This window comes from Bos mutus, chromosome 7, assembly GCF_027580195.1.
Source record: "Bos mutus isolate GX-2022 chromosome 7, NWIPB_WYAK_1.1, whole genome shotgun sequence".
In the NCBI taxonomy this organism is placed as follows: domain Eukaryota; kingdom Metazoa; phylum Chordata; class Mammalia; order Artiodactyla; family Bovidae; genus Bos; species Bos mutus.
The window spans coordinates 11,464,247-11,477,103 of record NC_091623.1 but is presented as its reverse complement, the minus strand read 5'-3'; the positions used below and the strand labels follow the sequence as shown (position 1 = coordinate 11,477,103).

Below are 12,857 nucleotides of genomic sequence, written 5' to 3'. Positions count from 1 at the left end.
ACTGAGATCAGACTAGTGGTTCCCAGACGGGAAGGGAGTTGAGGATGGATCAAATGGATGAAGGGGATCAATGGCATGGTGACAGGTGGTAACAAGATCTGTGGTGGTGATCACTTTGTAGTGTGTACAGAAGGCAAGTAATAATGCTGCATATCTGAAGCATATGTAACAAAAAGAAGAAATCAACCAGTTACAAAAGGTGGATCTTATGTGGATTCTGACTCAAGCAAATGAAATACTTCTATTTTCAGATATTCATAAGGCAATTGAAATATTGAATGATGATTGGCTGTTTGATATAAAGAAATTCTGTTTCCTTATTGTAATGATGATGTTGTTTGGTTTTCAAAGTCCTTTTTAGAGATACATTCTGATATATTATGAATGAAATGATGTGATGTCTGGGACTTGGTACAGAAAAATACAGGAGGCAGAGGAGTAGCTGAAGGTAAGGAAGAAACAAGAGTCAACAAGATGTGTTGATAATGGTAGAAATTGGAGTACATGGGGTGTGTTATAGTATTCAGTCTATTTTTTGATGTTAGCTATCATTTTGATATTGGCTAAAGCCTGACATACTGTTGACAGTAAATGCACTGGTTACTCCAATAACTTATTACTGTTCTGAAGAATAGCAAGGAAAGATAAGAAAGCCTTCCTCAGTGAACAATGCAAAGAAATAGAGGAAAACAACAGAATGGGAAAGACCAGAGATCTCTTCAAGAAAATTAGAGATACCAAGGGAACATTTCATGCAGAGATGAGTACAATAAAGGACAGAAATGATATGGACCTAACAGAAGCAGAAGATATTAAGAAGAGGTGGCAAGAATATACAGAAGAACTATACAAAAAGGATCTTCATAATCCAGATAACCACGATGGTGTGATCACTCACCTAGAGCCAGACATCTTGGAATGCGAAGTCAAGTGGGCCTTAGGAAGCATCACTACAAACAAAGCTAGTGAAGGTGATGGAATTCCAGTTGAGCTATTTCAAATCCTAAAAGATGATGCTGTGAAAGTGCTGCACTCAATATGCCAGCAAATTTGGGAAACTCAGCAGTGGCCCCAGGACTGGAAAAGGTCAGTTTTCATTCCAATCCCAAAGAAAGGCAATGCCAAAGAATGCTCAACCTACCGTGCAATTGCACTCAACTCACACGCTAGTAAAGTAATACTCAAAATTCTCCAACCCAGGCTTCAACAGTACGTGAACTGTGAACTTCCAGATGTTCAAGATGGATTTCAAAAAGGCAAAGGAACCCGAGATCTAATTGCCAACATCTGCTGGATCACCAAAAGAGCAAGAGAGTTCCAGAAAAACATCTACTTCTGCTTTATTGACTACACCAAAGCCTTTGACTGTGTGGATCACAACAAACTGCGGAAAATTCTGAAAGAGATGGGAATACCAGACCTGCCTGACCTGCCTCCTGAGAAACCTGTATGCAGGTCAATAAGCAACAGTTAGAACTGGACATGGAACAACAGACTGGTTCCAAATCAGGAAAGGAGTATGTCAAGGCTGTATATTGTCACCCTGCTTATTTAACTTATATGCAGAGTACATCATGAGAAATTCTGGGCTGGATGAAGCACAAGCTGGAATCAATATTTCCAGGAGAAATATCAATAACCTCAGATACTCAGATGACACCACCATTATGGCAGAAAGTGAAGAAGAACTAAAGAGCCTCTTGATGAGAGTGAAAGAGGAGAGTGAAAAAGTTGGCTTAAAACTCAACATTCAGAAAACAAAGATCATGGCATCTGGTCCCATCACTTCATGGCAAATAGGTGGGGAAACAATGGAAACAGTGAGAGACTTAATTTTTTTGGGCTCCAAAATCACTGCAGATGGTGACTGCAGCCATGAAAGTAAAAGGCACTTGCTCCTTGGAAGAAAAGCTATGACCAAGTTAGACAGCATATTAAAAAGCAGAGACATTACTTTGCGAGCAAAGTCCGTCTAGTTAAAGCTATGGTTTTTCCAGTAGTCATGTATGGATGTGAGAGTTGGGCTATAAAGAAAGCTGAGTACTGAAGAATTGATGCTTTTGAATTATGATGTTGGAGAAGACTCTTGAGGGTCCCTTGGACAGCAAGGAGATCCAACCAGTCCATCCTAAAGGAAATCAGTCCTGAATATTCATTGGAAGGACTGATGCTGAAGTTGAAACTCCAGTACTTTGACCACCTAATGCGAAGAGCCAACTCATTTGAAAAAACCCTAATGGTGAGAAAGATTGAAGGTGGGAGAAGGGGATTACAGAAGATGAGATGGTTGGATGGCACTGCCAATGGGATGTGTTTGAATAGGCTCCAGGAGTTGGTGATGGACAGGGAAGCCTAGCGTGTTGCAGTCCGTGGGGTCACAAAGAGTCAGACACGACTGAGCAACCGAACTGAACTGAACCACTCCCTGACGAAGCAGACCACAGGACTATATTCTGAGCATGTGTAACCCGCTAGGTGTGTGTCTTTAGGTAGCTTGCTTACCCTGCCCTCCTGTCCCATCTAGGTAATGGGGATTATGAGAGGGGCTTCTTGACAGTGTTAGTGAGAGGTCAACCAAGACAAAAGATTTAGCACAAAGCTCTGCACAAAGGGAGTGTCTGATAAACATTGGAGGCCAGTTACAGTGAACATTTCTGAGTTTGCTGGTTTCTTATTTTGGTAAACTTATTGCAGTTCTTGAAAACCACAAGCCTATTAATGAAGAATATACAGGATTCTGGATTTTAATTAATCCCAGACAGCTTTCTACAAGTAAGAAAATATACTGGGTGGGTTGATATGAATCCACAGTTCATGGTTCTTCAAAGACTGACAACTGTAGGACCCTTCTCTCACGGTGGTCTTTCTTAAGTAGGAAGTCGCATGATTCCTTCAGAGGCAAAGCCTGGAACAGAGCGTGTGGCGTTCAGATGCCCTCTCGCTCCATCCCCTGGTCCCCCAGGTGTGTTCTGTGCCACTCTGGAACACGATCCAGCCCTGCCCAGTTCTCTCCCCGTCTCACACAGTCTCCCTGTCCACCACATTCCAGCCATCCTGGCCTATTTTGGTCTTTCAAAAACAGCTCTTCTCTTTGTTACAGGGTTCCTTTACCTTCAAGTCTCTGTTTAAATGCTACCTGCTGAAGAACCTCCCATGAACACCCTCTCATGCTTGCCCCTCCTTCCCAGTATACATCACTTATCTTTATTTTCATATTAGCACGTTTCACTGCTTGAAATTTTCTTCCCAGTCTATGTTTATCATCTCGATACCCACTATAGAAGGTATAGAAGGTCTGTGGAAGACGACTCTTGTCTGCTTTATGGACCACTGCACTCTTAACTACTGGAAAAGTGCTTGGCACATACTAGGAATTCAACAAATACTTGTCAATTTAATGCATGCCCAAATCCAAGAATCAATAAGGGGTTGAAACTGAAACATACCAACAGCATCAGAGAGTCCATAGACCCTTTGGCCGTAGGCATCTGTCTTGTCCCAGATGAAGGTGTAGGCCAGGTTGGGAGAGGCCTGGAATGACTTCTGGAAGAGGTGCCCCTCTACAGCAACCATGAGATGAACCTTGATGAGGTTCAGGGGCACTGTGGATTGGGTCATGGTGATCTTCAGCAGTGACTTGTAGCCTGCGGTCCTGGAGCTCAGGTAGCGAAGCTTCACGGTGGAACCAGGGAGCTCAATTTCTTCATGAAGAACCTGGAGGAGAGGAAACACAGGTGGAAACAGTGCATCAAACACACCCCAGACGCTAAGCTGCGTGCAACCCACGGCTACCCTTCTGCTATCGTCCTCACCAAAGCATCCCACCTTACAGGGGTCGGGTGTAAGAACCCCTTCCCATGGCTGAGGAGAGAGAAAAAAAACCAACAACCACAACTTTATCCTGCACGATGGGGCGAAGGGGCTGAGGTTATGATTTTTGGATTAATAATTATTCTTGGTCACTGTTGTGTTTCTTTTTAAAACCACACTGTTGGCAAAAGATGTAAATAAGAACAGCAGGCTTTATTGCTAGTTGCATGCAAGGAGGCCACAAGAGGCTGTAATTATATGAACCTGCAACTTCCACTGACAATTGGTATAAAGCAACAGGGAAGCAATAATGTAATATGCCCTCTGTCGTAACACCGATGTAGATCATTAAAGCGCCTCTTATCATGTATCTCTGTGACTAACAGGAATAAAAAGCAATTTGCAGGTGGCATGCACATATGTGTATCGTTTTTATTCTATTAAAAGCTCCAGTGACTGCCAAAGTCTTGAACAACTATCTGGAAACATCTGGAATGTCCAGGAGAGATTCGGTTTTCTCTCCAGCGACAATAAATTATACTGTGACCTTACTTTTTGTCCCTCCCGCTTAATAGTAGTTTCTGGCTTACCCCAGGAGAAAGAGACGGTGGGAGGAAGTTGGCCAGTGGGTTTGAGTCAGGGCCGGATCGAGAGTCCCACCCCGGGACCCGGAGCTCCTACCTGGGTCTCGGGCACAATGGGATTCTGTCCCGGGACAGCACTGAAGAAGGTGGACAACGGGGAGGAAATGATGATCGGATCCGGCCGGACAAAGCCACTGAGGTCACAGCTGGGGATGGAGTTCTCCTCTGTCTTCATCACCAGAGTGTCCATGGCGTAAAAGCTATTCCACGGCAGCCACACGGTGCGCTCCTGGCTCATGAACGGGGCCCGCTCAAAGTGCAGCGTCAAGGAGGCACCACCGTTGGCGATCAGGTCGAACCTGTAGGGGGCAAATGGGCTCACTGAGAGGGGCTGAACTCACCTGCAGACCAGGCGGGTGCTCTGACCTCCGCGCTGAGGGCAGTGGAGGGGCAGAGCGGGCAGGAGGAGACGGCGGCTTTGTCAGCAGACGGGCTGGGTGCGAGCCCGAACTCTGCCACTTACTAGTTGTGTGACTGTGGGCAAGTTGCCGCAATTTCTTCATCTGTGAAATGGGAATAGTTACACCGACTTCACAGTGTGGCTGAGAGGATGAAATATCATCATGAATTCAGAGCAGACGTCAGCGGACTAGACCCGTGAGCTAAAGCCGGCCCACCACCTGTTTTGGTAAAAAGTTTTGTGGGAATCCCAGCCATGCCCATTCATTGACTTATTCTCTCCAGCCATTTCTGGGGTACAGTGGCAGAGCTGAGTAGTTGTAACAGGAACCATATGGCATCTCAGCTTAAAATAGACACAATCTGGCCCTTTACAGAAAATGCCCCCTCACTACTGGTATAAAGCATTTAGCATTGTGCTGGGCTAATAGGAGTCTTTACTACTTACTGGAGTTACAATGATTTGATTGTAGGCTCAGGAAAGCTTTCTTTTCATCAACCTGTGCTGTTTCTGACTTCTTTTTTTGGTTTCATAGAACTTTAACTTTTTTTGAGATACCATTGACATATAACACTATATTAGTTTCAGGTCTACAACATAATAATTCAATATTTGTATATATTGTGAAATGTTCACCACCATAAATCCATTCATCACCACGCTCAGTTAAGATTTCTTTTTTTCCTGTGCTGAAATTTTTAAGATATGTCTTAGCAACTTTCAACTATACAATATGGTATCATTAACTACAGTTACCACACTGTACATACATTCCAGGACTTTATTATTAGAAGTCTGTACTGTTTAAAAACTTTTTATTTTATATTGGAGCATAGCTGATTAACAATGTTATGACAGTCTCAGGTGAACAATGAAGGGATTCAGCCAATCATATACACGCATCCAATCCACCCTAAATTTCCCTCCCATCTAGGCTGCCATGTAACAGTAAGCAGAGTTCCGCGTGCTATACAGTAGGTCTTTGTTGGTTAAGAAGTTTCGACTTTTTAACCTCCTTCATCCATTTTGCCTTGTTTCTGACATATTTTTCCAGCACACAAATTTATTTGGCATTTAGAATGAAATGGTTCTTACTGTTTCTTATATTTTTGACAGTTGTTCTTAAACTATATTCCTGCTTGTTCTTTCAGGCTAGATGGAAATCTATTACTAGTGAAGTAAAATAAAGGTAGTTCTTCCCCCGTTAAAGGAAAAGAAAGTCAATGGAGAGAAGTCTCTCAATTTGACCTTTTACTCCTCCACCAGGATCTCAACTGTTTACGGGCAGTGGTGCTCTCTTCCACACACTTCAGAATCCTCAGCACCTAGCAGAGTTCCTAGAGTACAGTAAAAACCCAATGAAAAAAAAGGGGAGATATATGTGTAACTGACTCGCTTTGCTGCACCCCCAAAACTAATACAATACTGTAAATCAACTATACTCCAATAAAAATTTTTAAAAACTCAAATGAAAATATATAGACTCTCTGACTTCATTCAATTTTGGTAACAGTTTTGGTGTTTCTCAATAGACACAAAATGAGTGAACAGGGAGCATATGAGTATTAAGGTAAATATCATGGTGGAAGAGTTTATTCTGTTAATTTGTTTATATTTTTATTTTAGGGCGTGCACGCTGCTGGGGACAGTGTTTTATTTGGAGTGCAGGAGAGTGGAATGTTTTGAAGCGACATTGTTCCTCCTTGGGCTGATAGAGTCGAACCACCCACATCTGTGGCGCACAGCACTACACAACAGATTGTGGGATTCCTTGGAGCATTTCCACACAAATCCTGTGACTTCCAGGCTCTGCTACCTGGACAAGCTGAAGAATCACCAATCTGGGAGGTTGGATACATGATCTGGGAAGTTGATTTAGGTGATAATTAGTCTGGAAGCAGCGAGGAAGGATGGGGCAGTGTGAGGTGAGAGAGACAGCAGACCAAGGACTCAGACACCTCCTCTGGTGTTATCACAGGACTCACAGGGCAAGAACGCTGGCTTCTGAGCATGAACAAGTGCCTAAGTAGCCTTGTACAGTACACCCTCACAGTCCTAGTGCATTCAAATAATGAGATTTGGCTGCAGGAACATAAGATCTAAGACACCAGAAACCTGGTGAATATTAAGAATTTGATGTGAATCATCAGATGCCTTCTTTGAGTCTCACAAATAGAAATAGGAGGATAGGGCTACTGTGGGCTGGTCATTTTTGAAACTACCCACAAGGCTATTTTAGGACATTAGGGGAAAAAAAAAGACCAGATTCTTCACCAGAGAAAAGACGAGAATCAGAGTACATGATTCGTTTATGATTTTCCAGACTCCAGTTTTATAGAAAAAGTGTTGCATCAGATTTACAGCCACAGTGTCCTCTTTCATTTGAAATAGAATACAGTAGTGTGTGGTGTATGTGTGTGTCTTTGTGTGTTTTAAGGCCAGGGTGGGTGCGTGTTTTCCCCTTCCTATAGATTTCTTCTTTTTATCTTTTTCTCTAAATTGCGATTCCATGCCCAACGGATTAAGGAAATGACAGAGCTTTCATCTTGGTGGGGGCTGCACGGGTGCGGGTTTCCAATCAGAAGATAATAGGGTAAGGTTGCCTCCTTCACACAGCAGGGTGAAGGCTAAATGTATTTAATTAGACTTCCCTGATTACATCCCACCCCCTCAAAACAGAAGCGAACACACCACCGCTCCTAAAGTCACAGATGAACGCAGAAGGGGTTCACCACAGGACACTGAGGCCTGTGGATCCCTGTCACCCGGCATGGCCTTTGATTTAAAAGAAAATAGGAGTGAGGTTCCAAGGGCTACTTTCCTTTCCTTCTAGACTCTGCCACCCTGAACCTTTCCCCAACATACACCCCTCCCTTCCCCACACACAGAGTGAAAAGCATTTCCGTGCCGTGGAATAAGCATGGCTGTCAGCAGCCCTGGAGAGGCTGGCTACTCTAGTTATCTTCCATTTTTGAGATCATACCAAAAAATATATATCTGGGCGGGGGGATTCTCCCTCGAGATCTGGCCTGGTGGGTCTCCCCCCAGTCTGCAAGGGGGAGGCACGTGGTTCCAAGCCCACTGCACCATCTGTCTCTTTGCAGCCTCAATACTAAGTAAGTGGAGCCCCACAAAGCTACTTACGTGCCATCTTGGCGGGTGATGGTGTAGCCGTATTTTGGATACTTGACAAAAGACACGTTCACACCAATCAGGGGAGTCCCATCTGTAGTTACTACTTGGCCTCGGATGAGAGAAACCAAACTGAGAGAAAGAGAAACACAAGCTTTTGAGCCATACTCAGGAGAACAAGGGGACAGGCGGTGGGGATCGCCGACAAGTTCCCCTTCTCTGCCAAAGCTCCCCACGCCCCCATCCTCATCTGGTCCCTAAAGCAAGGAGAAGACTTTCAAATGTGAACTGCTGGCTTCACACGATCAGGGGGAGCTGTGGGCGAGAGGTGTGCCTCAGTGCTGGCTTTCCCTGAGGAGCAGTCTGGGCTGAGATCCATGGGTAGTGTCCTCAGTCATTCTACTGGGCAATGGGGTCCCCTGGGCACAGTCCCTCTGCTCTTGGCCTCACTCCGCTTCTTGACATCACTTGGCTTTTGCTTGGCCGGAGCTCTAGGCTGCCCCACATCACTCATGTTTGTGCCTTAGCCTGGCACAGAGAGTATTATCCTCGGGTGAGAGCTTCCCCATCTGCCTACTCATTTCATTTTTTTGGCTTTGGAGGAAGGCAATGTTACTTTTTCCCTCCAGGCTGGGATGACAGAGGGAACGGGGAATGGGGAGGAAGGGAAGCACACAGAGGTTTTTAACAAGGCCAGGGCGTATACATACATTGGTTTTTTTTGTTTGTTTGTTTTTCTTTTAGTTGCCCTTTAAAAATAAAATTTCTCACAATCCGTGACAGCCTAAGGAAAAGAGAATATGAGAGATATTTTCTCCAGCAGAACTATCTTGGATTCTGGATTCCATGTAACTATATATTTTTCTTACATCAAATTCCTGCTACCCTGATTTTGGGCAGGGGAAGGGGGAAGTGGTTGAAATCCCTCTCAACTTTTGGCCCCTGTGGCAGACACCTTTCCTCTATCCAGATCATAGTAACTAGAATGTTCCCAAGGATGCCAGCATTCAACCAGCTCCTTCGGGGAAATCCCATAAAGCAAAGGACATGATACAATAGTCTACTCAAAATCCATGGAGAGAGAATGCACATGTCTCCCTTTGCCTGAATTCTCCTGAGTTCATAGAGAAATGGGTGAACGAGAAGTTCCACTTCTGCACTGAGGTTCCAGCCTACCAGGCAGGTCTGCAGCTGTATTGTTGGCCCTCAAGCCACTGGGCAATTTGGCAAAGGCAGAGAGGTTCTCAGGCATCCAGATTCCTGGACATGCTCCCAATTTCTGGACTAGGTAATAAAGCTGACCTGTTCTGTGCCAGAATCTTGTCCAAGTCTGCTCAATTTTTGGAAAGCACTGACTTCTGCAATCCCAAGTGACCAGAAAACTGGAGGGATGTTCTCTCCAAGCACCTCCCTTTCTATTAGCAATCCCCCCAGCTGTTCCACTCCGACCCTTTGATGATCTCAGGAGGGTTTAGACTGTTCCACTGACAGCTCTAATTGTCTGCGACTGGCTGCCTAACAAATGAATTCCATTTTTAGCTGGTTCTAACCACAATGTTAGAGTCTTTTGAAAGTGGAAAACTCATTTATGAAAATAATTCTTTTGTTCAATTCCCTTTCCTTATCTTAGCTCAGACTAAGATTTCTTTCAGGCCTTCCTAGACACTATTTTAAAATCAACGATGTGTGTTGATGACCACAAGGTACAAGCTGCTTGTGACGAGAAAACAAAATTGGGAATGTATCCCACGGTGGAGTTATTTCCCCCCTCCTTTTGAATACAACTGTTATTTCTTTAAATCACTCCTGCAGCACAAGACTTTGCAGTGTGCCATAGGAATAAAGAGAGCTGGGTTGCCTGTGATTTCTACCCTCTATTTTTCTAATTCTTCATTGCTGCTGGCTTCCTACATCTCTAGGCAGTCAATTCGCAGCAAAGATTCAGCTAAGACATGCTATCGGTTCATTTCTATTTATGATTATTGATGTGTAACAATTATCACATTATCTAGATAGTGAGATCTGCTCTATAAATTACAGTGGTGGAGTCAAGGCATTTTGGTTATTTTTGTATGCCATTATCTAGGGGAAACGCCTTCTTAGAAGTCTTGAATTAAGTTCTTTTTTACTCTGAGCTTTGTCCTTCATTATTTGTCAGAGGATAATGCACTGAAATTCACATGCTTAGTGAACTTCAACCTATGTCTTGGAGTAACATTTTCCATTTCTGAATTATGGATCCAAGCCGACATGCTGGAGTGTGGACTCATTTGGGTGGTGCTATTGATTGCTGCCTTCAAAGCTTCAGAGAAGCTTTCTCTAAAGGAAGTTTCTTTTGCCCAGATCTCTGGGGCTGGTACAGTCTACCTAAAATTCTGGAGTCCCTGCCTGCTCCCCGACTTCTTGGCTCTAACCCAGGGTGCCTTCTGGGAGTGGTAGCTACTGGTGAGGAGGATAAGACTGACTTTTAAGGCATAAGTGAAGAAAGAGTATGAAAAGAATACGAGAAAATAAAGGATTTAGGGGAGAAATAAAATGTTAATAAGAAGCGGATTAAAACAGAGTATGAGCCTTTGAAAGATGCATTTATAGTATAATCAAATGGTATGCAAACCTCATGGACTTCCCAGGTGGGGCTAGTGGTAAAGAAACTGTCTGCCAATGCAGGATATGTAACAGAGGTTGGATTCGGTCTGTGGGCAGGAAAGATCCCCTGGAAGCAATCCACTCCAGTATTCCTGCCTGGGAAGTCCCATGGACAGAGGAGCCTGGAGGGCTACAGTCCACAAGGTCGAAAAGAGTCATCCTGGCAATGGGAATCACGTCCATAATTAAAAAGAAACATACCAACACAGTCTCTTACCCAGAACTAGGAATTAACAAGCAGAGAAAATATTTTTTTGGTTCCAAGATATGTGATTTACTTTTCTTGAGGGTTACTCATATTAAAATAATATTACTGTGTATAGTATAATCTACACTTACTAAGTTAATTTTACCAATCAAGAAAATAAAGTTTATGAGGTTAAATCACTTGCCTAATGTGACACAGCCAGAAGATGTCAAGGTTGAAACAGGCGAGGGCTGAGATTATTTTTTTTCCTCTTCTATTTTATTTTTAGTGAAACCAGAACAGAGAGAGGCTAAAGTTGCTGGCCCAAGGTGACCTTAAGAACCCTCATAGTCAGAAAGCTGCCATGAATTGGGGCTACATAGCTTCCCAGGGCGGAGAAGGCAATGGCACCCCACTCCAGTACTCTTGCCTGGAAAATCCCATGGATGGAGTAGCCTGGTAGGCTGCGGTCCATGGGGTCGCTAGGAGTCAGACACGACTGAGTGACTTCACTTTCACTTTTCACTTCCATGCACTGGAGAAGGAAATGGCAACCCACTCCAGTGTTCTTGCCTGGAGAATCCCAGGGACGGGGGAGCCTGGTGGGCTGCCATCTCTGGGGTCGCACAGAGTTGGACACGACTGAAGAGACTTAGCAGCAGCAGCAGCTTCCCAAGGAGTTCTAAGAGGCTGCAGAGTTCATTGGCTGTACCATTACCCACCACCTCCCCACTCCCACCCTCACCAGGCTCTCCCAGGGAGGACCAGAGTCTGAGTTGTGACGTGGTGATGTCTCCTCCCCAAAGTCTAATGAGTGGGGCTCCAAGACAATCTCTTGTAGACCCAGGGGCTCTTCTAAAGTGTCAGTCAGTTCAGTTCAGTTCAGTCGCTCAGTCATGTCTGACTCTTTGCGACCCCATGAATCGCAGCACGCCAGGCCTCCCTGTCCATCACCATATCCCGGAGTTCATTCAGACTCACGTCCATCGAGGCGGTGATGCCATCCAGCCATCTCATCCTCTGCCATCCCCTTCTCCTCCTGCCCCCAATCCCTCCCAGCATCAGAGTCTTTTCCAATGAGTCAACTCTTCGCATGAGGTGGCCAAAGTACTGGACTTTCAGCTTTAGCATCATTCCTTCCAAAGAAATCCCAGGGCTGATCTCCTTCAGAATGGACTGGTTGGATCTCCTTGCAGTCCAAGGGACTCTCAAGAGTCTTCTCCAACACCACAGTTCAAAAGCATCAATTCTTCGGCCCTTAGCTTTCTTCACAGTACAACTCTCACATCCATACATGACCACTGGAAAAGCCAGAGCCTTGACTAGACAGACCTTTGTTGGCAAATTAATGTCTCTGCTTTTCAATATGCTATCTAGGTTGGTCATAACTTTTCTTCAAAGGAGTAAGTATCTTTTAATTTCATGGCTGTAGTCACCATCTGCAGTGATTTTGGAGCCCCCCAAAATAAACTCTGACAGTTTCCACTGTTTCCCCATCTATTTCCCATGAAGTGATGAGACCAGATGCCATGATCTTCATTTTCTGAATGTTGAGCTTTAAGCCAACTTTTTCACTCTCCACTTTCACTTTCATCAAAAGGCTTTTTAGTTCCTCTTCACTTTCTGCCATAAGGGTGGTGTCATCTGCATATCTGAGGTTATTGATATTTCTCCCAGCAATCTTGATTCCATCTTGTGCTTCTTCCAGCCCAGCGTTTCTCATGATGTACTCTGCATATAAGTTAAATAAGCAGGGTGACAATATACAGCCTGACGTACTCCTTTTCCTATTTGGAACCAGTCTGTTGTTCCATGTCCAGTTCTAACTGTTGCTTCCTGACCTGCATACAGATTTCTCACGAGGCAGGTCAGGTGGTCTGGTATTCCCATCTCTTTCAGAATTGTCCAGTTTATTGTGATCCACACAGTCAAAGGCTTTGGCACAGTCAATAAAGCAGAAATAGATGTTTTTCTGGAACTCTCTTGCTTTTTGGATGATCCAGTGGATGTTGGCAATTTGATCTCTGGTTCTTCTGCC

The 12,857-nt window shown here is 44.3% G+C and overlaps 1 protein-coding gene across 1 annotated transcript in view; it reads right to left on the bottom strand.

Moving 5' to 3' along the window:
• Positions 1-12,857, bottom strand: part of TENM2 (teneurin transmembrane protein 2) — a 488,845-nt gene that overhangs the window by 87,170 nt on the left and 388,818 nt on the right. Inside the window, 3 exon segments of the mRNA XM_070373048.1 lie at positions 3,447-3,714; positions 4,492-4,753; positions 7,999-8,118. Coding sequence (XP_070229149.1) covers positions 3,447-3,714; positions 4,492-4,753; positions 7,999-8,118 — 650 coding nt within the window.